Here is a 24881-nt window from a genome sequence, read left to right as displayed (position 1 = left end):
CAAAGCACATCATACAGAGTTTATAGACTCTATGCTACCTGCAGCACGACAATATATGCCTCATCTGGCATAACATCTGTCAAAATAAGCTTCCCTTCTCTCTGTCCCCAAAATTTAATATGCTGTCTCTCTGTCCCCAAAATTTAATAAGCTCTATATGTACTGAATCAGCTGTGTAGCTTGTGACCACACTGGTTTTGATCTGGCAGAAACCAGCCTAAAACTGTCACATCAAATCCTGGCCCCAGGTGTATGCTTTGTGGTCAAGGGCACAATACTGAAAACTGGGCTTCCTGCCTAGCTAACCCAGGGCTAAGATACAAACACCCATTTTGTTCAGAGCATCAGCTTTTAAAACACTCAGAACTAGAGCCAAGGGAAAGAAATACAGGGTACTCTGAATGATTCTGAAGTAATCTACTGCCACTGCTTTGAATTTTTGTTGGGTTTACTTTTTATGTATATTTTTTGTTCAACAATTTCATTCCCAATAGAAAGAGTGGCTGCATACACAGAGGGGGAAGGACTTCCTTTTTGACTTTAGGAGGACCATTGGAGGAAGCTCATAATTCCATTCTACAAGGGTTAAAAGTTATTGTCTAAGCAGTTCTGGCCTGCTCTATGGTGCTGGGGATGAGCATGCTTGTTTCTGTTTCCTCTTGCAGGCAAAAGAAGTAAAATGCTGTCTAAAGAGCCACTGACTGCTTGTGGCATCATTGCTGTGTTTAGAGGCTCTGAAAGGCTATGACAATCAAAATCTTGTGCAAGCCTGTGGATACGTCTAAAAGTAATATTATTGGATGCTGGGGTGAGTCAGTGTTCAGCTGTTTCCAAGCTGATCCTGCCCCTACTCCTTTCAGAGTACATAAGCAAACTATGTAAGGGATCTTAGGCACTGTGGTCCTGAAATTCTGAACCTAAAAGTACAAGTAGAAACCTCAGATACCCTAAGATCATTAGTTACAATATTTGCTGTAGAAATCAAGGATGTCAGTGGGAATCAATCAATAAAAGGTTCTCCAGAAGGACACCTTTTTTTTTTTTTTTTTTTTTAATTATTGCCTTTATCCTCATTGTAGAGGTGAATTAAATGTATGCCAAAAAAACTACAGAAAAGGGAAGAACAGTGAAAGACTATATCAAATTCAAGTACATCTGAAAAAAGACCTCTCAACACTGATATGTGTCAGATCCCAAATTCTTTCTTTCAGAGAGAATTATTCTAAAGTCGAATGAGGCAGGCTGATTCCAAAACAGGTTTTCACACATGAGTTATTCTGCAATAGTTATTGCAACGTACGTGAACTCTGTCCTGGTCAGAATTAACTTTTCAAGTACAGACAAGCCATTCCATTAGAGCTGAGCAAATTGCAAAAACATTTAATAAAGGTAATTAGTTATAAAATTTGCAGTGGCATTCATAGTTCATTTAGGTTTTGCTTTTTGCAAACATTTTATGAGCTGGCACTAAACCTCCTATATTTTTCAAGCAATAGGGAACCTTGTCAATTCTTCTGTGGTAGTGTTTGCCCAAGTATTTGCAGCAGAACTTTTGATATGCCTGATCTGATAATTGTTAAGGAATAGGCAACTCGGGACCATTGAAAACTTAAATAATGAAATCTCTGTTAACAGTACTCATAGCATTACAGACGTAAATTATTCCTGAACAGCCTACTGGGTCATGTGAATGTTTACGATTTTCATAAAGGGAACACAAAGAGAACTGTCAAAGACAGAAGGTTACACATCCCCATTTGCCCAGACCGTGGCCATCACTAACTTCATTACCACATATTTGTTCTTCAATGCACATTAGCTCTGATCTCTAAAGAAACAGGGCAGTGACGTTCTCTGTGCGTTTTTTGTCAGATTTCAAATCAATGTTGAGTTTGTCATTGACGTTTCAATGGCAAGCACACCTCCCTATTCAAAAGATGAATTTTGGCACTGTCTACTTCAGTTAATCCTTTTAAAAGTGCTTAAACATCAACGGTAGTATTTGGCTCTGCATGCATGATTTCTGGGCAACTACTCAAAACTTACTAAGCAATAATCTTTTTGTTTAATCATTCACTGCAAACATGTTACATAAAATGGACTGATAACAGAGTCACGAGACTCTTTTTTCCACTGGTATTTTACAAATTATGAGACTTGAAAAAGTTTTGCAAGATAGAGGATACAAAATCAAATTTCCTACTGCTGTGAGAAACAAGAACTTTTTTCAAACCAGTGGAATTAGATCTCCTCAAGTCATTAGAGCATCTCTTCCCAGGGGAAGCAGATCATCTTTTGAAAAACCCAGGTACTGAAGGATTGCTACCTGTTGTTTCGTTCAGTAACAGTTGGGGTGAGGTAGACATGATGCATCATTAGAAGTCACACAGGCTTTTATGGAGGAAACGCTCGTGTACTGTCAAAAAATTTCAAGCAGTTCAAGGAAGTCATCACTGCATACCCACTGGGAGAGACTCTTTGGTCTGAGATGAGGCAATGCTGTTGCTCTAAGGCCCTTGGCAAGTCCATATTAGGAGTTGAATTGTATTAATCTCCAGATAGGCATTTGCATGGTATGGAAATACACTGGCATTGCTACATGCTCTGTTGGCTGGCAGAGATTTCTCCCATCTGTCCTTTTGTTGTGCGCTTAGAAGGTGCTTAAAGTTGCATGATTCTTCAGCTTCCTTGTTTGTATTCCCCATTTACCTCTTGCTTAAGACAACCTGGTGCCCATGGGTCACCACTTTCTCCTATGTGTGGTCTGCTCTCTGTGCCTTTGTGCCATGAACCTTCCCCCTTGAGCAGCCTGCTGCAAACTGTGTTCAACAGGAGCCAAAAACCATGTTTGCTTTGCAAGGAGGCATTGCAAATGAAGCAGTGTTTGTCTCAAAAAGGGAAAAAATACAGCGATAGAAAATGCAGGTGTGACTGATGAACAATTTTGCAAAAGTGAATGCTGTATTTATGCAAGCCTTTGGGTTGTTTATTGTGTAAGTATAAAGCACTTAATTGAATAGAAACCAGTCTGGAAAAACAGGAAAGAAAGAATGGACTGTCTTGAGGTAATTCACCATTCACCAAGCACAAGGGGATTGTTAGTGGACATGGTAGAGCTGCCACCTTTGCTTTTCAACCCCCTAGCAATCAGCTTAGAAGCCAGACTTGAAACAAAGCAGGAGGGAGGGCAGCCTATGAATGGACTTAGAAAAAGGAGATGAGGAAATCTAGTTGTGAGCGTTCTCTCCAGACACTTTTTTTTTTTTTTGGTGGGGGGGAGGGTGGGGAGGTGAGAGGAAAGGTGAGAAGAAAGATGATTTTTATCTAGGCAATTTTGAAGATGCTATGCCTTTTGGTCAATATTCCTGTAGGTGGTATAGTTTTACACCTTGAAAAAGTATTTTGTTTTCAGGAAGCTAGGTAATCCATGTGGTGTCACTCATTCTGAGCAGCGGGATTACAGCCATCTGAACTCTGTGCAACCTGTAGAATCATTGCAGATGCAGGGACTTGCTGTCCCACACTCAGACCCAGAGCAGAGCCTCAGGAAAGCTCAAGAGACTGATGCCTAAGACACCATGGTGCCAGGATTTAGTAGGGTATCCAGCCCTGTCATGAGAAAGGCACGTAAAGTCACAAAGTAGTTGTAGCTTTTGACAATTTTCCTGTGTGTACAGTTGAAGAAACCTGGCTATTTTTGCTTACAAGAATTCTCTAGGCATTTAAGGTTTCAAGGGTCCCTAATGCATTTTGTGGTTACAAGGTTTTCCACAAAACCCATTTCTAACAGTAATAAACCTATGGGTAAACCAGGTTAATCCATATAACATGTTTTGGTGCAAAGATTTACTCAGTTTGGAGAATGACATACAATCAAGACCTGGGATCATAAATGAAGGTGGGGTTTTTTTGTTGTTAATGTAGTCTAATTTGTTGACCACATTTCTAAATCTCTGTGTTTTTCAGGATTAGTACTTAGATGGTGTTTCCTTCTTTTCCAGCAGTGGCCTGCAGATATCTTACTGGCTTTTCTTTGCTACCTGTGGAAATGTCTTTTCCCATGACAGCAATATGTTGAAATATTCTTAAATGGTTCACCTGTGACTACTAGTCTCTACCTAAGCCCCTCCCTTCATAAAATTTATTTTAATTTGGCTCAAAAATACATCAAATGGAGATTCCTTCTGTATCACATTATATTTATTGAGCATAAAGAGATTGCCTTACAGAGAAATTGCTTTGGCACATGTCTGTTTACATGTTTCTGTATGAGTTTATATTTGAGGGGTCAAGGAGGAAGAAGATGTTTGATAACTTTATGAATACTGGAAGATAAAATAAAATGAACAGCAAATATACAGCTTATTATACAGCTGGGTACCCAGCAGCACCTGAAAGTCTGTGCTGCTTTGACTGTACTTGGAGGAGGGAATGCTTGCAATACAAAGTGCTCTCTTAGCACGCTTTCCAGTGTGTCCCATCCCAGTGCTCTCAAATACAAAGTGGGAAAAGATTTATCGTGTAGGTTAGGTGTAATAAAAGGAGAACAGGAGTGTCATTGGGATGCAGCAGATAAGTAATTAGGGACATGAAGGAAAAGTCTTCTGAACTTCATATGAAGCCATGTGCATTTGTAGGCAAATAGTTTTATACAGTGCTCGGAGGTAGCTCTCCAACCTCTCTTGTGAACTGGGAAGTAGTTTAATACAATTTAGACAAAAGAATGAAGTTGCAGTCCTTACTTGTAGGTATTTGTTATATTTATTCATCTGTGTCAGAAAAAGACTTTCTTACATCAAGTCTAGCTTACACTGGAAGTAATTTTTTTTCCACTAGCATTTTACCACCTATAACATTGTCCTCATTTCACTCTGAGTTAAGAAATCAGCATTAAATGTTGTGATTATTTTTGCATGCATACATAGCTTGGAAGGGAATCTTGTCTTGTCTTACAGAAACTTGTAGGTCTTGTCTGTACTTAAATGCCGTTCTTCAAAGCTGAATGTCAATATATAGTCTGCCCTTATAGTCTAATTTATTTGTGATTTATAAGATCTGTGTCTTGCCTAATAAGGAATGGAATAAAGCTAACTTAATTGAGAGCTGATTATAAGTACTGTGAACAGAAATCTTTGTTTGCAACAGCTAAGCCACTGGAGCATGTTAGCAGGGTATTTTCCAGATGAACTCCTTTCATGCCTTATTTTGGGACTAGAATGAAGAAACTAAGGATTGCATACCAGAAACCTTCTATTTGTTTAAAGAGGTGTCTTGTACAAACTGAAAATGTATTTACAGATATTTAAGCTTCCTGGGAGATGCTAGCCAGACTGCTTTCTTCCCTGTGGTTCTGTGGCTGTGGCTCTTTATTGCTTTCTGATATTTCACATAATCAATCTCTGCTTTGTACTGCCCATCATAGGGGTTTATTCCCTGACAAAACCAAGTAATTAATAGAGCGACATAACTCCAAATAAGTAAATTGAGCTAACTGTACTTTGGGACTTGCAGTCCTATATAACTGGTATTGTTCCTGATAAGGTGATTGACCTTTACAAACCATAACAAAGGTTATTACAGCTGCTTTTATATGTGGAAGTAAATAGAGACATAAGTTGTCAGTCTTTGAGCTGTGTAATGAATCAATAGCTAATCTGAAGCCAGAAATCCTTTTCCAGGTTTTTGTGCAACCCTGGGATTTTCTGCCTTGTTGATTATTAAGACTTTTAGCAAACTTCAGTGCTGTGCCAAAACACATTTCTTCATGTTCTTCCCCTTCCGCTTCCTTTAATTTATTTTTTAAAATTCGATATTGTTGTAAATGTATGTTATTGTGATATTGGAGCAGTGTTCACCCTAAGACACGTGAATGGCTGTGAGCACAGGTGGGAGAGACTGGAGACTGTTTTGCTTCGTGCAGATTGGTCTTGAGCTGTGGGCTCAGTGAAGGCTTTAAACTTTTAGTGCTTTGTATTTAGGGTTTTCATTTAGGGCCAAATGTCTTTCCTTATGAAATATCAACATGAAGATTCTTCCTCTGTAGAGTTGTTTCTCATGGACTTTTTGTAAGACACCCTTCATCTCTGGAAGCTGAACCACAGGCACCAGGAAAATCAAACGTTCCAGGTGGGAAAATACAAATGTGTATGGATAGCAGAGATAGGGAAATCCCATCACAGTCATTTGGCCTTGTCTTCCCTTGCATAATCCTTCTGGCAGAGCTTGGCTGGCAGCAGCACAGGCCAGGTCCAGTTTGAAAAGAAACATTATTAGAACACCTGCTTAAGTCATCACTGAGAAAGCTGGAAAATTAAACTGATGTTTCTGCTGCTATGAGCTAATTTGCCCTGCTTGCAAGTGTAAGTAATTTGTTTTTTCCAGGTTGTTTTATTAAATGGAGAAAAAGCCCATAGAAGTAGGTTGAACACGCCCTGTACATAACCATACAGTATAATGAATACTATTTCATTGACATCCCAATCCCTTACTTTGTCTTCTCTAGTATATTGCCACTTGTAGCTTCTTTAACACATTCTGTTGTTTTCAGCTCCTAGCTTAAGGTATCTGCAGCACTGGGAGCTTACTATCCAAGAGATGCTTGTATGCATTCTTGTGTCCCATTTTGCAAGAGGCATTTAAACAACCTTCTCCACTTGGATATAATTTTCTGATGGGTATTTTTGACTTCTCTTTCTAGGTGTTATTTTTTTGTATGTTGGTGCTGAAAGTGCTGTCCCAGGCCCGCTCAGACTTTTGACCCAGATGTTTGTCATATTAAAAATGAATTTTTGTCTCGGCTTTTTTTCGTTTTTGGTTTTGTTTTTTTTTTTTTTTAGCGGAAGTGCCTCGTGAATTGCAATGACACATATAAAATAAGTTTTTCAGACTTGTCCCTTGGTCCCCTTCATTTACCTCCCTTATTTTACCAGATATAATCAAGAGCTTGCTTCTTCTGAATGTGTGTGTGGACTTTCTTCTGGACTTCGTGTGTTGGGGCTGTCTGTTAGTTCCCAGCCACTAAGCTTAACAGTTGTGAAGATTATAAATGTACTACCTGATAAGAGGCTGTTTTATGTCTAAGAAACAAACAAACAAAAAAAAAGCAGACATTCTATAATACTCCTGCATAATTCTTCTGTTCAGTGGGACAGTGTAGTCCTGTTGCAATATTTTATGGAGCTAAGGCATAATCTGTGTCCCTGCCAGTTCTGTGGTGTTGTGCTGACATGGCAACTTTTGATGCCGATTCTTCTCTCCAGAACAGTGCTGTCTAAGGCATAGCTTTCCAGCTCCATGCAGCCTCAGTCCTGCTTGCTTTTATGTAAGGGAATTAACTGGCAGTGGATTCAGATAATCAGTGTCACACTTTCATCAGTGTTTGCAACAAGTATCGTCTTTATCCCTTCTTCTAACCTGTCTGTTTGCTTAAAAGTCATACATGTGCAATATAAAAGTGGTGGAAACAGTGGTAAAGTATGAGAATACAATTAAATTACCTTGGTTCAGCTTCCAGTAGGATGAGTTAGAGTGAAGATACACATAAAACTAACTCAAATATGTGATACCCACTTGAGATGGAGTCCTGCCTTTCCTTCATTTCACTATCTTTTACTCCCACATGAGCCTTGCAGAAAACACATGGTCTTATTTTTGTTTACACAAAGTTTAGTGAGTTGAACTGGCTTATGGAGGTGTCTGATGATTGTTAAGGGCTAGCAGGGATGTTGAAACATATGGCTAAAACCAGGAATTGCACAGCCAGGATAGGAGAGGTAGAAAGAAGAAGCTGTGTTTAGCCTTAATCATTTCTGCTTCCACTCTCCCATCCCTTAGTCAGGCTCTTCTAAAAAGTGAGCCCTTCACAGTAATGATTGTGCTTAATCTTGCGGGTGGACTCTGAGATACTGTGGGCATATTGATATAGTAATAGTAAGTCTAGTAGGTCTAGCTCAACTCCTGGTAACTGTTGGATTGGTTCCTCCATTTAAACGATAGCATCTTTTTTCAGTGTGTCTCAAAGGAGTGATATCCTCTCTTGTTTAACGAAACTAGGAGATTTAATTCTAGGTAACTCGCACCTTGCAAAGTGAGCAGAACCAAGAGGTAGAGAGCTTCCTGACTTGTGAAGCAGAAGCTGGGGTAAAAACACAAGTGAATTGGAGCAATGTTTTTTCCAAATATTTTGAGAGTGTGCAGGTACAGGTACATGTAGCAGTAAAGAGGCACAGGCCTCTTTGTGTTTATGAGTTTGCAAACTTCAGATACACACACCCCCACACCAGATTTAGTCTAATTGGATTTTTTACATCTAGTTCTTTGACACACTTTTGAAAATAAAATACTAATGACCTGCCACAACAGTCAGTGTCATAGGACAGACTGCTGAGCTCTGTGCCTCTGAGCTTAAGACTTTCGATAAATCACACAAATATTTGCTTGCTTAGAAGTGCGTTCTGCTGCTGCTGCACATACTGGATGAGGTATAATGTAAATAGTGGCACTCCATACAGGGAGTGACCTAAGCCATGCCTTTGGACATAGCAGATTAGGCTGACTTATTTCCTTATGTGGTTTCACTTTAGTTGATTCAGTTCCTTGTGTAGTTTCATTTTGGAAAAGACCTTTTCATTTGGTGACCTTCCTGGTGAAGGATTAGCAGGGGCTGAATTGTAGCAGCTGAGGCAACATTTGGCTTGGAGGGTAAGAACTGCCAAGAGCTGAGGGTCTCAGGGAAACACAGCCTAATCAGTTCTGCTTTGGCATAGAGACAACCTCCAGCCAAAACTGAAGTTACTTCCCTCATCAAATGGGTGTTACTGAAGAATAAAATTAAAACAAAAAAAAACCCTCTTTGCAAAGGACGTCATAATTACAAACAAGAGATTTATTTTTATGGAAAAATTATTCAAGCATCATGAAACAGAAAATAAGTCAGCTTGAGGATGTTGGAAGACGTTACACCAGAAACATCAATAATAATGTAGCAAACTGTGGAAAACACGAAAATAGATAAGGTGCTCAATTTTATGTCATATCAGTAAGATTGTTAGCAGCAATGAGGAAACAGCAGAATTGAGGGTATTAAAATTGAAGAGGAAATAAATACATTTCATATCTTTTTCTCAAGTACAAACTATTTGGAAAGCCCCCCATGTCCTCTATAGCATGGAGTTGTACATGTATTAAGAAAGAGAAGCAGGGCTTGTGTGCTTTCATTGAAATTTAACCCTGACAGGGAGGCAAGTCAGTCTAAAGTATCTGCAGCACAGATAGGCAGTGGCTACATGCATGGTTTATACAGTGGTCCTCTCATTTTAGTAATCTATCCAGTGTTAGCATAGCCATTTATGTGTCAGGATCCCATGGAACTGGTATGTGACTCTTCGTCACCACTGACAAAAAGTAACAGCACTGCTTCAACAGGATCAGGCAGCAATTCCCCTGACTGTCAAAACAACTAAAATGAGAGACCTTTAGGTTAAATTCAATCAATCAGTGTGTCTGAAATTATATATACTTTACTTGCTTATTTTATGGACTCATAGGGTTCAATCTATAAACTTTTGGGGAAAAAAATCATAAAATCTTGCTCTATATAAATAGTTATCTATAAAAGTTGCTTTATTCATAGAAAATTAGATTTTTCATTCTCTTTGAATTTGTGGTGAGAATGCCTTGCATAGACATTGTGTCTCTACATATAGAGTGGTAGACTCTTAATAGAGCATTGTCAACATTAGCAAAGCTACTCTAATTTACATCAGCTGGGAATATGGTCCATAGGACCTAAGTTACACTGGAAAATAATAGCGATTTCTTTCTCAAGCAATTGTTAAGTGAATTCAGCCATTAAAACATGGGAAGTAATTAACATCTCAATATTACATATTGAAATTTAAAATAATGTAAAAATAGCACGTTAAGCACATATTTTTAAACTTAATAAGATTGGCATCTGCTTTATGGCTTTAAGCATATCAGATTCTGCATAATATGGGTAAATCTGCAGTTTTCATTGAGTTTGTGTACCTGTATCAAGCCTGCCACCGGCACCACGGTATTTTTGTATGACTTCTCTGTTCTGTCACATCTAGATTTCAAACCTCATGGCACAGTTCTCATGTATCTGAAAAGGTATTTTAAACCTACTGAAGCTAATAGGAATTCAGACAGTTTATGGAAGGCATGACTAGGCTTCAAACAGATCCTAAGGCTCGGACTATTGCACTCTTCATCTCAAAAGCAAGACTGACACAAATTCAAACTGAATGAAGGAACTTTCCCTCTTCATGTTCTTATTCTTTTACTTGACAGTGAGCGTTTTTTTGAATAAATCCCATTTTCTTGTCTGCAGGCAGCTCCATTCATGTGGCTGGTGCTTTCATTTGCACCTTCTGGTTGAGAAGTCTCTTCAGTTGTCTGAAACAGGAAGGAAAAGTCAGTGGAGGCATGTGCATGTTTTCCACCAGGCAGCCACTGGACTTGGTTCCCATTAGGTAGTTCTGCCTGACTCTGTATTACTGGCACAATATCTTAGTTTGGAAAGACATTGAACTGAAAGTGTAAAAATGTTTGTAAGAGGAGGCTTGCACTGTAAATCCAGTTAAATCTATATATATAACCAATAATTTATCGGGTTTCTGCTTTATTACTACATCCCTAGACAGCTGAGCTTTTACTTTCTCACCCCCACATCACCTTGATGGAAAATCCACCAAGGGACAGTTTAGCAAGCTTTTCTATAAAGAGGGTGACATGTTTTTAAAGGTGTGAGAAACTATATGTGATTATCCAAAGCTGAGGCTGCAACCTAAGAAGTCCTAGTTTGGATGCCTGTCAGCCATTCATACTCAAAGAGCTACAGTGGAAACAAAATCCTTGGAACTGTCCGAAAACTTGGACACCTTCCAGGCTGAAGGCTTGCTTAGAAAGCCAAATATCCATCAGTAGCATGTAATACCTAGACCTAGTAATCGCTGACTGCTGTGCTCATGACTTTGTGCGGCTCAAAGTCTGGTTGGTCTTATTTGCACACAGGCAGATAAGGCAAGGGGCTCATCTGTAACATGTTTCTCATTGTAGGTCTGTATTACTCAGCTCTTTTTAGATGTGCCTTACTGAGACAATCCTCTCAGGTTTCTAGTAGCGAGTTACGTTCTGAGCTCAGTTTCAAGGCACTCACGCTACCAAAAATGAAGTCATGCTCTACCAAAGTAATTTATACTTGCTTTGCTAAACACCTATCTGAATAAGAGTTAAAAAAAATAAAATTAAAACATACTTTTCTTTTACACTGTATATTTGTAGATGCATTATTTTCTGTCTTCATTCCAGTGGCCTCTTCCATTTCTGAAAAAAAAGCAATAAAATAATTAAATTAAAAAGAACCAGGGATAAGTAAGCATACAGTCAATTTAATAGCTGGCTGAAGTGAAAAACCAGCTGTTCCTCTGGGAATTTATCACAAGAAGAATAAGTGAAGAATGATGAATACTTTCTAAATAATGTTTCAAGGCAATGTGATGAATCTATCAGGACTGTGTAGCTTGGGGGTGTTTAGAGAAAAGAATACAATTAGCCACTTGACTGTGGCATGGGGTATCAAATAGACCTTTCAAGGTGAGATTCTGCCTTTGTCCAGCAGGTTCACGATACCTCTAGTTGTTAAATGGGAACTCTAGTTGTTAAAATCTCAGAAGATGGAAGCATCTAATGCAGAATGGGCTTGGAGAGTCCTTATGCTAATAGTATACCAGATATTATTTTCCCCTGGATTGGTCCCCAGGTAAAAGATAAGTAGAGCCTGAAAACCTTCAGGCTAATTTCAATAAGACAATCACGTTGCAGTACGCCAGTTTAAAAAAACAAACAAACAAAAACCCAAAAAAACACAAAAAGAAAAAAAATAGGTAGAGCACATTATGGAAAGCTACACCAGTGTTTCTGCAGTGTGTTTCAGGCCTGTGCTGAATTAATATATGCACTCCTTAACGTACAGCATATGTGACCAGAAAAGAGTAAAAGCACTGAGTCTGTGAGAGAAAGGATTAAGAGCAGGATTTTGCCTGAAATTTGGATTAAGTACATATGGGGTTTTTTGTTTATTTATAATAATTGCATTATGAACAGCAGTTTGGACAAGTGGTAAGAAATGCAGTTTATTACTTTTCCTTGCATGTAATGGCCTGGGTTATGGTACCTGGTGTTTCTAAGGGGTCGTGGGGAAATGAACAAAGAGTATTCCTTTGAGCCCTAAAGCGCACATACCGGTAAGAAGTGCATCAATTGTCTCCACTGCATGTTTTGCATCTTCCATTGTGAAACACATTGGTGGTTTAAATTTTAGAATATTTCTGTAGGGTCCATCTGCACTAAGAAGGATTTGACGCTCTTTGAGTCTGTGGAAAGAGGAAACATTTGCGTTAGATGTGGGTATAAGACTATATTGTGTCCTGTCACACCCTTCAGGCTGAGACAGATTTTGAAAGTTTTCTTTTTCTAGTACTATGTTATCAAAAACTAACAAATTTAAACTGACATTAATGAGTAACTGCTGGAGAATATTAGGAGGGTTTGAACACTGCACATAGTCTTGAATAACTACTTACTTGTAAATAAGATGGAGGGCTTCAGCAGTGGCTGGTGTTCGCTTTTGTTGATCTTTCACCAGATCCACTCCAACAAACAATCCAACACCCCTGGAGTAGGGAAAAAAAGTACAGACAAGTGAAACCCAGAGTCAGTAACCCAAGCTTTCTGCTGAAAATGCAATACCTGTTTCTAACAACTGCAGTTCCCTTCCCTGGAGTGCAAATGGGGGAAGGAGCATGAAAAAGGAGACTTTCTCTTTGGTTGCCTCTTGGCTGCTTCACATAATCAAATGAGATAACAGATACTCGTGGATAAATAAATTTAGCTGTCTCATTAAGGTTACATGGCCAGTTAAGAACGATAGAATAATTTTCTTTCTCTCTTATCCTGCAAATCCCAAGCCAGGAGGCTGTGGAAGACAAATAAGGAAAATCAAGACGTACACAAACCCCACAACCCAACCCCTTCCCTCCAAAAAACCTAATGGTGATTATCAGTGGTAGTAACATGAGATGAGGAAAATCCATAGTAACATCTCCCAAGGAAATTGACTGTAGATTTGAACAAAGTCTGCATCATCACAACAAGTGTGCTGACAACTGGGTTATCTGATGCAGATCGCTCTTTATCCTACTCTCCCAGAGCTTTTCTAGTGGTTATGCTTATACCTAACTAAGTTTTGGATAGTCCCTTTTAAAAATGAGGTGTAGCAAAATCATAATGTTTCTGTGTTCCACTCACTCCAAACTTGTTGCATTTCCTAGCAGAGTTACTTTCTTCTCTGACATTGCTGTAACACACCTACCTGATATCTCCTACTAAGGGATGTTTCTTCTTTTGCTCAGCCAGCAACTCCAGGAGATAATTTCCTACACGTGTAGCATTTCCTTGGAGATCTTCTTTTTCTATTACATCCAGCACAGCCATTCCAATAGCGCAAGACACTGGATTGCCTCCAAACTGATAGCAAAGACAAACAGGAAAACAAAACCCATCACTGAAAACAAAACCCATCAAAACAAAACATTCGTCTCTGTCTATCTATGTAATTTTCACTTGCTCTCTCCTGCTTGGCATGTCATGAGGAAAGCTTGAAAAGATGGGGATTTTGTGCCATTCAGGCTGTGGAACATCGTCTCCCACACTTTGGACAATGGAGGGGCTCCCTTTTACTCCACTTCTGGTCTCAGTAGTTTGAAGATTTCAGGGCTGAAATTTACAGCTGATTGCATGTGCAGGCAAAATGCTCCTGGGAAGGGCAGTGGGTGATAGAGCTGATATTTCTTGAACTGGAAGGTGTAAACTCCACTAAAAGCAGGGTGATCAGTGGTAGCTGGGAAGAAGGCTGAGTCACACGAGCAGAAAGAGGGCTCAGTAAATAGGAGGAAAGCTGCACCTCTGTGGCATGAATGCAGATGAAATGTTTCCTGGTAAAGGGTCACTGTTTTGTTAGGTTTCAGCTGCAGAGCAAGGTCTGCCACGGCATGAGCTCCACCAGCAGTGAACCTATCCAAGAAAATGAAATTCTACATGATCAGCATTTCAGAGGGAGGAGAGGGAAAGAGACATAAGGAAGAATTTATCTGTATGAATGTGACCTGAGATGCATTACTTGCCAGAGAGCTAGTGCTCATCTGTATGATGATGTACCACTTAATACAGAATACATTTCAGAGCCTCTCCACTTGCTTTTAGATATTAGACTGTGGTTGACTTGAGCTCTTAGTAATGTGATGGATGCAGATGTTAGTTGAATCACCTGAGAAACTTTCAGCTCCTAAATGCTGACCAAAATGAAAAAAAAAGGCAAAGCTTCACCTATGAACTTACTGTATTGAAATACTCCAATCCAGAAGCACCAAAACCTTCTGCAATTTCCCTTGTTGTGACCACACAAGACATAGGGTGTCCGTTGCCAATGGGCTTTCCCATGGTGACAATGTCAGGTACAAAGTCTTCGCCTTGCAGCTGGAATGCCCAAAAGTGCTTCCCAACTCTGCCAAAGCCAACCTGGACCTCATCAGCTATGAACACGCCACCCGCTGCACGTACATACCTAAAACCAAACAGAACAGCTTGAAAGACTAGTGCTGCAGAACACAACTTGGGGAGGCAATCAAGGACAAAGGAGTCTGTACCACAGAAATTCTCCAGTGTGAGACCAGGTTAGGAAAAAAAAAGAACACAGCTATGAAATTTTATAGCTATGAAATTTTTAGTAAGCTACGTATTAAGAAAAAAAATCTGACATTTTGATGGAAAATAGGGGCACTATAATGGTACTGCTGGATTATAACTATGATGGTTTAGCTCCACCTTCCATCAAACTTGTGGCTAAGAATTAAAGATAGGTAAGGAATGGCAATTATCTATCTAAAAACATCATCTGATATTCCATAAAAGTTGGAAGTGGAATCATACTCTTCAATAAATAGAAATGAACCGCAGCCAAGAACAAGAGAGGTTAATAGCTGAATTGATTAGATAAGCCTATAGTGAAAAAAGTGTTTCTTTGGTTTAATTTTTCAGTTATGCCATTTTGAAGTGATGTACGTACTCTGCCACTTTCTGGAAATAGCCCACAGGTGGAATTACTTGGCCTCCACAACTCTGCATGGATTCAGCTATGAAGGCGGCAATCTACAAGAAACAAACTCATGTGAGAGTTGTGTTCATTTACTTGGCCTTTGCACTGACATCTAACAGTCTAGAAACAAACGTTTAAATATGTGCCTTAATTTAATCGCGCAATGGGTTGGACAACTGAGGGCTCTTGACAACAGCTACGGCTAAAGAATTTATTCATTCTGTAATCAGGAGTGCCCAAATTTGCAGTAGCCAGGGTCAACTTTGCAGCCTGAGGGGAATACAAGGATCGGCTTTAAGCCACTGTCCTACAGCTGTTGAATTGGACAGCACTTACTGGTGTCAGTGGATGTTGGATCAGACTCCCAGGAGCTACGTAAATTTATTTAAAAATTTCGATTTATGGGAGACACACAACAGTGTGTGCACTTTTCCATAAGAAGTTAATAAAACTTGCAGGTATATGTGGTGACCAGCTTTTTTGTTCAATTCTGAACACCAGGTAGAGGTGGGTGGAAGCTGAACTGTAAGATGACCTGTGGCTAGCCTTTGGGCACCCCTGCCTAATGCAAATAACTACACAAGTAAAAATGTCAACATGAGGTACTTGACAAAAGAGGAGAATGAATTACAGATGAAATAATTCCAGTTGCTAGGAATGAAAAAGAAAGTTATTTTAATTCAAGAAGGGTAAGAGCAGCAGATCAGATACACTGGAACATCAAAATTCGTTTCTTGTCAACAGCAGAGGTCTATGCAGCAGAGATATGATATTACCCCAAGGTCTCAGCCATAAGTCTGCTATTTAAGGGATTGCATCCCCACACCACTTCTGAACCCCTCCCTGAGCATCAAGAGGTCTCTGTGCTGGTGCAGTCTTCCTGGAAACAAGGCCGAGCAGTAACGTGTAAAGAACCGTACACTATATTTGAAGAGTCATGCTACGGCCAAAGAGAACGAAGCTTCCCATAGCATGTGAGGCTTAGCCTTTAGCACAACTTGTCCTGTCACAGGTCTATGTCACCAAAACCTAAGAAATATGCAAAAGAAAGGAAACAAGGGAAGAAAAAACAAAACTATGCGTTAGTAGAGAATAAAAAAAAGTCAATGAAGAAACTAAAAGAAAAGTGATGTAAGTCTATCGGACTAGAAGGGAACATGTTCCAGTCTCCGCTGAAGTCTTCTGGGACTTCAGTGGGTTTTGGATCAAGCCCTACGTGTCTCAACACACTAATGCCATCATATAAAACATTAACACACATTTTAGGTACATTTGCTCAGAAATGGTCTATTTTGATCAAGGCCATATTGTGTATGATTGAAAGTTTCACCTTTTTATATACTCCAAAATTATCTTAAGCTACCAGGCTCAAAAATGTAGTATCAAGATTTTCTCCGTGCCCCGGAGACTTTTATATATCCTTGCTAGAATTTGTGATACAGTTTCTCAGCTGACCTCAAACCGTTTCCTAAAATATTTACAATCTACCAATTCAGTGCATACAATAGGAAATTAAAGTGCTTTGGTTGTATCTGCATATATTCAACTGTATTATTGATCCTTTCATTGATGCCGAGAAAAACTATGATAAGAGCATCAGGTGGAGAAATGGCCCATTTTGAACACAGAATGTATCATAGAAAAAAAGGGAGGGCAAAGCACGTGAAACTGAGTAAAGAAACAAGTCCTTAGTTGCCTGTTACATGCCCCCATGCCACATTTAATAGATGAAGCCTCAGCATTTCTAAAGCACAAAACACACACCTTGCGCCCATTCTTCTGTGCTTCTTCAATAATCTTTTTCACCTCTTCAGCATAAGCACTTGCTGGATCTGGGTGGTCTTCCCTATATTTCCCTCTGTAGATATCTGGAGAAGGAGCCTGAAAAGATCAATTTTTTTTTAAAGGCCATGCTCTGCTTTATTGGCTTTTCACATAGGTAAGTAATTGGACAGACTGAATTTCTGCTTCGAACTGCAAAAATGCTTAGAGGAATTTAAACTCATAGTAGCCTTGTGATGTATTCAACATTACTGAACACAACTGTTGAAAGAGCCATCATCTACCTCATCCACCTTTCAAGATTGTCCTTCCTCTCCCTCAGGACACAATAATGAGTCCTCATACATCATCTTATTTCAGATTCTTACAGAAGATCTATTTCTGCAACTGGAGAATGGGGTTTCCCAGTCTGTCACTTCCCTTCCAGCATCCTAGTCATGGTACAAATCTGTGTGACATTCCAGCCTCTACAATTGCTTTTGGGAGAGGTTCAGTAAATAAGAGAAAGGAAGTGGTATAGAAAGATCAGAACTACTTTGGCAGTGCGGTTAACGCAAGGAGGTCTAGATAGGAGAGACCTGCTTGGTGTACATTTCTGGGCTGAGAAAGATTATTGTCTTTGTAAGATATACAAGTTTAAGTTGAAAAAAAAATAGCACTCACTTGGACACCCCATAAGCCCTATACCCAGATCATGTAAACTTATGCAGTCTGCCTTTCCAGTTTTTGAAAGTAAACTCAAAGTTCTGCGTATCTTTAGCCAAACCAACACAATGTGTATTGGCTAGTTTTATCAAACTGTGTAACTATACAACGCAGTGACTAAGAAAAAATGTAGCACTTGAAGGAGATCAGCCTCACAGCTGAATATCCACTTCAAAATCCAAAAGAAAACAATTTTGGCATATTTATTCCACTGAAAAACAGCCAAGTATATGTACTCTAGCATCAGCAAAACAAAATGAAAATGTATTTATACCAGAAGAGGATAATTCAATATGCTACATAACAGGCATAAAAATTACAAAAAAACCCCCAAAACCAAAACCCAAACCAAAAAACACAACCACACTTACCACATGCACGTACTCCTTCTTGCAGTCCTTTCCCAGCTGATTAAATTTATAGGGGCTGATGTCAATCAGAGATGTAACATGGCCATGGTAAGCACTGCACGAGTGTTAAATATCCAAGTCAGTTTTTACCAAATGGAGAGAAAAGCTAAACTTACAATTGTGCCTATAAATAATCCAGAATCAGCAACTGCATCTGCAAACAGTAGCGCTGTTTGTGAATGGAACTTAATTTACTCAGTCTTTCTCTCGAAGGCAATATGAAATTGCTGTTGACTTTAACTCATTAGCAAGAATGGAACAAGGAGGGTTTTTTGCTTGCATAAAATCAAGTGCCAGCATGGGGACAGACCAAGATGATGTCCTCTGTATCACACCACCTCCAACTACCTAACAGCAGTGGGTCCAGCTCCTTCATTTCCAACCTGCGGGCCCCACTCTGGCCAACCCAAGCTTTGCAAGCTACACCCAACACCATTGCAAAGACTCTCAAGAGTGTGCATTGCATTGGAAAGTAAGGATCTTATGCAGCAACAGCACATTGCTATCTGCCCTGAAGAGCCTACAGGATAGATGGTTTGGCAGAAGGATAAGGATATTGTTTGAATAGAAAAGCTTTATATTGAAGAGTATGCTAAAGCTGGTTACTACAGAGGCTATTTTGATTTAGAAATGAGGAACCCGAGTCTTCTGAGCCTAAAGCATGTAGCATATTCATTGAGGGAATAATCACTTCTGTTCAGCCATAAACTTAAAGGGAACCTCAAACCAAATCAGACATCACAATCTCATAGTAGCACACATGTAAGTTAATGTGTGGCTAACAGGGATCTGAGCTAACAGGGCTAACAGAGATAGTCAAACAAGCTTTTTGCTGTTCAGATAGATGTGTGCTCTTGCTGTTGCTCTGGCTGGCACATCCCAAGAAGAAAACCCAGCACTACAGCAGCGTAATCAAACCTACAGCTGCATCTAGGATAGGAAAACCCACCAGAAACGTGGTTGGCCACCTTCCCTATGGCTGACGGCTCTCTGAGTGCATCCTGATCTAGGAACCACTTGGTTTTGTGTGCATACTTGTGTTCACTGGAGAAGACCTTTGCATCAATGCAACACCACTGCAAAGCTACAGCATCTTTCTTCTTGACCACTGAATAATTATTTGTGCAAAATCAAACATGTCCTGCAAAGTATAACAAACAGAAGACTTTTCTTCCAGAGCAGCCCAGTGGTCAGACAACTCATTGCTGTTGAAAACCAGCATTCTAGTCCCCTGAATTGCTTTGGGAGTGCCTGTGGGAAATGCCCTCTAACAGGTGACTGACCTTCTGGGGTGACTGACAAGCTTGTTTTTCAGAGATCTTCAAAACTTTTGTTTATCCAAATGTGAAAAAGGGATTTCCTGACCTGTTCTAATACAAAAGCAACAAAGCTTTTCTTTCAGCAGGCAGGGGAGTACAAACAGCAGGGGGTTGCTGCAAAGCTGCTTCTGAAGTAATGGCAGGAGTTGCTGGCTGAATTCACATAAGGTACTCTATGTACTTACTTTTCAAGGGTGATCACGTCTTGGTACCCACGGTACTGCCGAGCCAGTCGCAAAGCAAGATCATTTGCTTCAGACCTGCATAACAACAGATACAGAGGCAAAATAGTGAAGAAATGCTTCCAATTAAAAGGTATTCTGACACAGAAGACGATGCATGGGACTAATGGACATAATAAATCAACACAGCAGGCTCTGTTGCTATACAGATTACAATGCTAAGCTTGAGACTACAAGTGCCACGTAAGGGGGCAAAGAAAAACCAGCTCTTTGTATAAACAGCAAACAAAGAGATGCTTTATTTCCCTCCCCCGGTTTGTTTTTAGATATTTACGTCCTCTTGGTACAAAGGAGACTGCTTTGTGGCTGGGAACACAATGCAGTCACAAACCCTTGAAAAGTAATGCCCCGTCTCCCACACTCCACAGTGTTCCCACTGTCCCCATCACTGGCACCATCAGGCAGCAGAGAACGCAAATCTGTACCCTGGAAGAACACTCAGGCTTCCAGAGTGACCTGTTGCAGCCCCTCTGCTCACAGGTCCCTGCAGGTTGTCTCTTCTGGTAACAAAAATGATCACAGACTAACTGACTGCCTAAAGAATATTACTAATTTCCGAGGTTATGTGTCAATTTACGGATGGCATTCACCAATCTGTACATAGTGGTTACCAATTTGAAGTCTTAATTTTATTTTTTTGCTTTTTTCCACCCCCATTTGCATTTAGCAGGCCAGTTTCATGTTTTGGCTTCCTTTCTTTGAGCAATCACAGTAAATATGACAGTTGCAAATAAGAAGGAAGTTTTGAATACTACTGTAAATGTTTTTGTTGCATATTACTAAGTCCTACTTAGTAAGACTTAGACCAAGCTGTCCTGACCTTCCATCTCAAAGAGGAGCTAAATAGTCACAATGGAAAAAAAAGATACTATTCAGACATACCCAGAGTTGACAAAATAGCAAACAGAGAGTTTCTCAGGCAGGGTGGCTGTAAGACGCTGGGCATACTGAACAAGGTTGTCATGCAGGAAGCGGGAGTTTGTGTTGAGCAGTTCCATCTGTTTTGTTGCAGCCTTTGTCACATATGGATGACTGTGGCCAACTAAAGAAGAAAATAATTAGTTATTACTAGCAAGCAGTCAGATACTGAACCACACAAGGATGTTCAGAGAAGCACTGTGAGCATCATCACTTGGCAGAAGTGAGTTCTGATCCCTATTAGAAATTAAAGAACGGAAGCAGTCTCACAAGTTGAACTGCTTACCATGTGCAACGTTGTTGATGCAGTCTAAGTATTTTTCTCCTTTTTCATCAAACATATATTGGCCCTGAGCACGCACTATCTTCAGAGGGTCCTTGGCAAAGAAAACCTTGCAGGAAGGCCTAAAAAAGAATAATTATAAAATAACACCATTTAAATTTGCTGTTGTTCCACCTCCTTTGAATGCTGAGGTAATTGATCTTCTGCAGCTCTGGAGACAATTGCCTCCCTCTGCAAAGAGCTTGTGAGTCATTCAGGTGGCGGTCAAGAAGAGAGCTCTTGCTGAAAGTGAAAAAAGCCCCCACACACTTCCCCAGGCACAGTGGTAACAGAAATAGGTATTTAATAAGGGAGTTTTCAAAGCTTGACTTACAATTGGTTTCACAGAAGCACAGTGACTGCACGTCATTCCAGGTCCTTATATGTCCTGCTGTGTTTCTAGGCTGTAGCTTTGTTTGTTTACATGCCTTATGGACATCTATGGCCAAATAACTCCCTGGGACTAAACCAAGCTGTTAAGCATTGTTTTATACTATAGCCAAAAATTCATTACACAATGGATGACTGTAGCATATGGAGATCACAGTCAAGAACAAAACACTAATGCCTTGAAGACTTTATTTTCAGATGTGCTGAGTAGGTCCTAAAAATCTCACTATGTCACCCTTTATTTTGGATAAAATCTTTAAAAGCAGCTTTCTATAAGCACATAAATTGCACTGACTTCCAGCAAAACTCAGGCTCCTTATAAAATTATCCAAAGTACCCTTTAAACACTTCCCTGACACCCCCCACCCACCCACCCCGGAGAATGTTCCAGCTAAGTAATTATGCTGAATGATATTACTGAGCAGAAGGAAAGTCTTCTGAACTTTTAGCAATGTTTATATGGCCTTGGATAAACACAGTTCTTTCCAGGTAAGTCTGGGAGTTTTTGTTTCGGTATACTGAGACTATGAACATGTAAAGCCTGTGACTCCCAGAAAGCGATTTCTCACAGTTTCTTGCCCTGTTGCATCAATCTTTTCTGAAATCTTCAGCTATTTCTCTGGTGTGCATTAAAAGCAGTGCACTACATCGTCATCGTCCATTTACTGACTGAAGATTTTTCTGCTGTCAGTCCACTCTCCAAAAGTTTCTTTTTGTTCACCCAGCACAGCTCAATCCTACAATCCTGGCACAGGCAGGAGTCCCTTAACAGTGAGCTGCTCCTAAAGAGCTGTCAATGTTCTCTCTTTATGTGGCCACGACTTTTATGAATCTTCAGTGAGTTATGAATCTTTAGTGAGCTTTCTATACATGCCACACAGTTAAGATGCAATCAGCAAAATAGCACTGTTTTAACAACCTGGACTTGTTTTTCACTTGGCAACACCTCCTGAAGAAAGCATTAAAGCTGCACATACTGGAGGAACTAACATTGCAACACAGAGATACGTGCACAGCCAAGACTATCACTCAGGTCACAACCACTGGCAGCCCTCCTGCATGTCCCCCAGTTAGACTCAGCTTAAGGAATAGCCTCAGCTCCATTTAAGAGAGACGACTGTTTTTCAGGTACATGCAGTTTATTCACACCAAAAAAAAAGAGAAAAACCCCGGCACAGCCTCATTTTAAACATACACCTGAGTACCACATTCTGGCTGCTCGCTCTGATCTATTGAAGAAGTGAAGTGGCGTTTGCTCTGCAGTGTTTCAATTACTGCAGCCCGCCTAGGGAGTGACAGGTGGCCCCCAAGACCTGGCAAGCCGGAGGGGCTGACAGGTCCTGTGTGTGTCCGTGTCCCCCTCCCCGCCGGGTCTTGTCCCGGGGCCGGAGGGGCTGCCCAGCACTTGGGAGCCCCCGGGGCAACGCCTAGCGGGTCCGGACGGGCGCTGTCACAGGAGACCTTCCTCCTCCTCCTCCTCCCCCCTTGCCCCGCTCCCGGCCGGTGCTCCTGCCGCCCCTACCCGATGTGCTTCCTCCGCAGGGCCAGGGTCTCCGCCTTGCTGTAGCGCTCCTCCATCCTGCCGGCAGGCACGGCACGGCACGGCACGGCACGGCACAGAAGGACACCGTCCGTCCCAGCACGCCCGAGGGTTCCCCGCCTCTTATGCCGGCGCCTGCCCCGGCCAAACCCCTCCTCCCCGCCTCCCGCCCGCCTGCCTTTCTCGACGGGACGGGACGGGAACGGGACGTCCCGGCCGCCCCCCATCGCCCTGGGTTTTCCTTGCGGGCGACTCGTGTCTCCTGTTGGGCTGAGGAGGGCCAGCCGCGGGTGGACCCTGTGCCGCGGAGTTTCGTGGTGCAGGCGGTTTTTTTGTTTGTTTGTTTTGTTTTGTTTTGTTTTCCTAGGGGTGCAAACCGGCATAAGTTCTCAAAACAATCCACTTGGTGCGTGGGGGCGGCGGGACAGACGGGTGGGCGCTCAGCTCCCACGGGCGATCCTGCTGTGCCTGACATTCGTCCTCTGGCGGTCGGAGCGCCTCTGCCACAGACATACGGGGAGGGAAGACAGGGGATGGGGAGGGTGGGGGGAGACAAAGCAGAGTGTTTAATCAAAATTAGGGTCATAATTCAATGTCCTTCTCTGCTTCTTATCTCCCAGAATCTGTTCGGAAGAGTAAGCTGAGGTACATACTTGTATAAGTCCATCAAAGCCAGTAATTGAATTTCCGTATTTCTTGTAAAGTGGAGCAAAATAGTAAGAGCTATGGTTTTCCAGGTGTGTATACACATAAGCAGAAAGGGGCCCGGTGCTCAGATAGATTGGTACACCCTTAAGTCTAGGCAACATCTAAATATAACTAGTCCTATCATTGCTTTGTAACCACAGCAGCAACACAGAGACTAGCTTAAATCTGGCATTTCTTCACGGTTACACCAGATAACCATCTCACTGGACACCAAAGCCCACAACAAAAGGAGGGAATGATAACATGGGGAAGAAGGACAGAAATCACATTAAGAGGCATCAACAGCAAAGCTTCTAGTGGAGCACCTCAGCTTTGCCTTCTCCCTGCTGGAGGCTGCTCCTTGAGCTGCATGGGCAGACAGCAGCAAAACTCTCACCCACGTCCCTACTACCCCATCTGTAGCTCATCTGTGCCACCTGCAACACTACGTTTGGAAGAGTTTTCAGGGAGCATATGCAAAGCCTCCCAATTTCCTGTGCTGATGATACTTGTTTTTTTCTAGATCAGTATCCTAAATTTTCAGATGGAAGAAACACACTTCCTGATTTTTACATTTTTTAAATATCTCTGCCAGCAAGCCACATTTCTGCTTCTCTAGTCAAGCATTTCTTTCCATACAGTCATTTTCTTGAGCTTCCTCAGACAGTCTTAATTTTGAAGCTTTCACATTCTGCATTGGAAACCTTGCCTCACCAACCAACAGAAAGCCATGTAGCAGAAGTGGTAGGAGGCACCAGCAGCTATACCTCTATATCCCACAGGAGACAGCAGCTGCCTGTCTTCAGTGCCTTGTCCTGGCAGAAAGACTTAAAAGATATGAGACAGTTGCCAAAACTGTCAGCAAGGGCAGTATTGTACAGGCAGTGATGAGATTCATGTATGGGTCTCAAGAAGAAAACACGCATTTAGATCTGCTAACACCCAAATGGAGCCAAGGTTAGAGCCTGTAGGAATGTTGTCTGCAACGCTTTTCCATTTTGCCCACATCTCTGAAAGCTGGGGAATGATATTTAGCATAGGGCAGATGCAGTTCAAGTTGTACACATTATGTACTGGACCTTTGTACCAGCAATGCACTGGACCCAGGCAGAGAACAGCAGCCTGCGAGTTTGAGAGTCCGAAGACATTTCAGGAGATGTTTCCCTGCACTGCGCTGGTGCCTGCACTCTGTCTGTGCCGAGCACAGCCTTATCCCTCCTCCGGGGACGCTGACAATACCAACACTGGAAAACCTCAGCTGCTCGTGCTGACCTGCCCTCTCTTGCTCACACAGAAATGCTGGACCACAAACAGATTTAAGGGATATGCAAGATTCTGTGCTGCTACTCCTTTAGAAGCATGCATCGGCAACCAGCCCTGCTTGTATC

The 24881-nt window shown here is 41.2% G+C and overlaps 1 protein-coding gene across 1 annotated transcript; it reads right to left on the bottom strand.

Annotated features, from left to right (window-relative positions):
• Positions 1-8863: 8863 nt before the first annotated feature.
• ETNPPL (ethanolamine-phosphate phospho-lyase) lies at positions 8864-22916 on the bottom strand. Its single transcript, XM_050337765.1, has 13 exons — positions 22789-22916; positions 20841-20959; positions 20519-20678; positions 19580-19654; positions 18037-18130; positions 16943-17059; positions 15149-15231; positions 14422-14647; positions 13397-13551; positions 12609-12698; positions 12268-12398; positions 11282-11349; positions 8864-10419 (listed from the first exon to the last, which is right to left on the bottom strand). Exons 1-13 carry the CDS (start codon positions 22842-22844, stop codon positions 10288-10290), a joined length of 1506 nt encoding a protein of 501 aa, XP_050193722.1. The 5' UTR covers positions 22845-22916; the 3' UTR covers positions 8864-10287.
• Between the last annotated feature and the right edge of the window lie 1965 nt (positions 22917-24881).

This window comes from Myiozetetes cayanensis, unplaced genomic scaffold (genome assembly GCF_022539395.1).
Source record: "Myiozetetes cayanensis isolate MyiCay16 unplaced genomic scaffold, myiCay2020 scf7, whole genome shotgun sequence".
Lineage (NCBI taxonomy): Eukaryota > Metazoa > Chordata > Aves > Passeriformes > Tyrannidae > Myiozetetes > Myiozetetes cayanensis.
This window is presented reverse-complemented; position numbering and strand designations above follow the sequence as displayed.

Excerpts from the sequence above, each read along its gene's own strand:
- ETNPPL (XM_050337765.1), bottom strand. The coding sequence starts at position 22,844 with ATGGAGGAGCGCTACAGCAAGGCGGAGACCCTGGCCCTGCGGAGGAAG. Across the intron at positions 17,060-18,036 it reads AGAAGGAGTACGTGCATGTG|GCTCCTTCTCCAGATATCTA; the intron begins GTAAGTGTGGTT and ends TGATCTTTTCAG. Across the intron at positions 12,399-12,608 it reads GCCCTCCATCTTATTTACAA|ACTCAAAGAGCGTCAAATCC; the intron begins GTAAGTAGTTAT and ends CTCTTTCCACAG.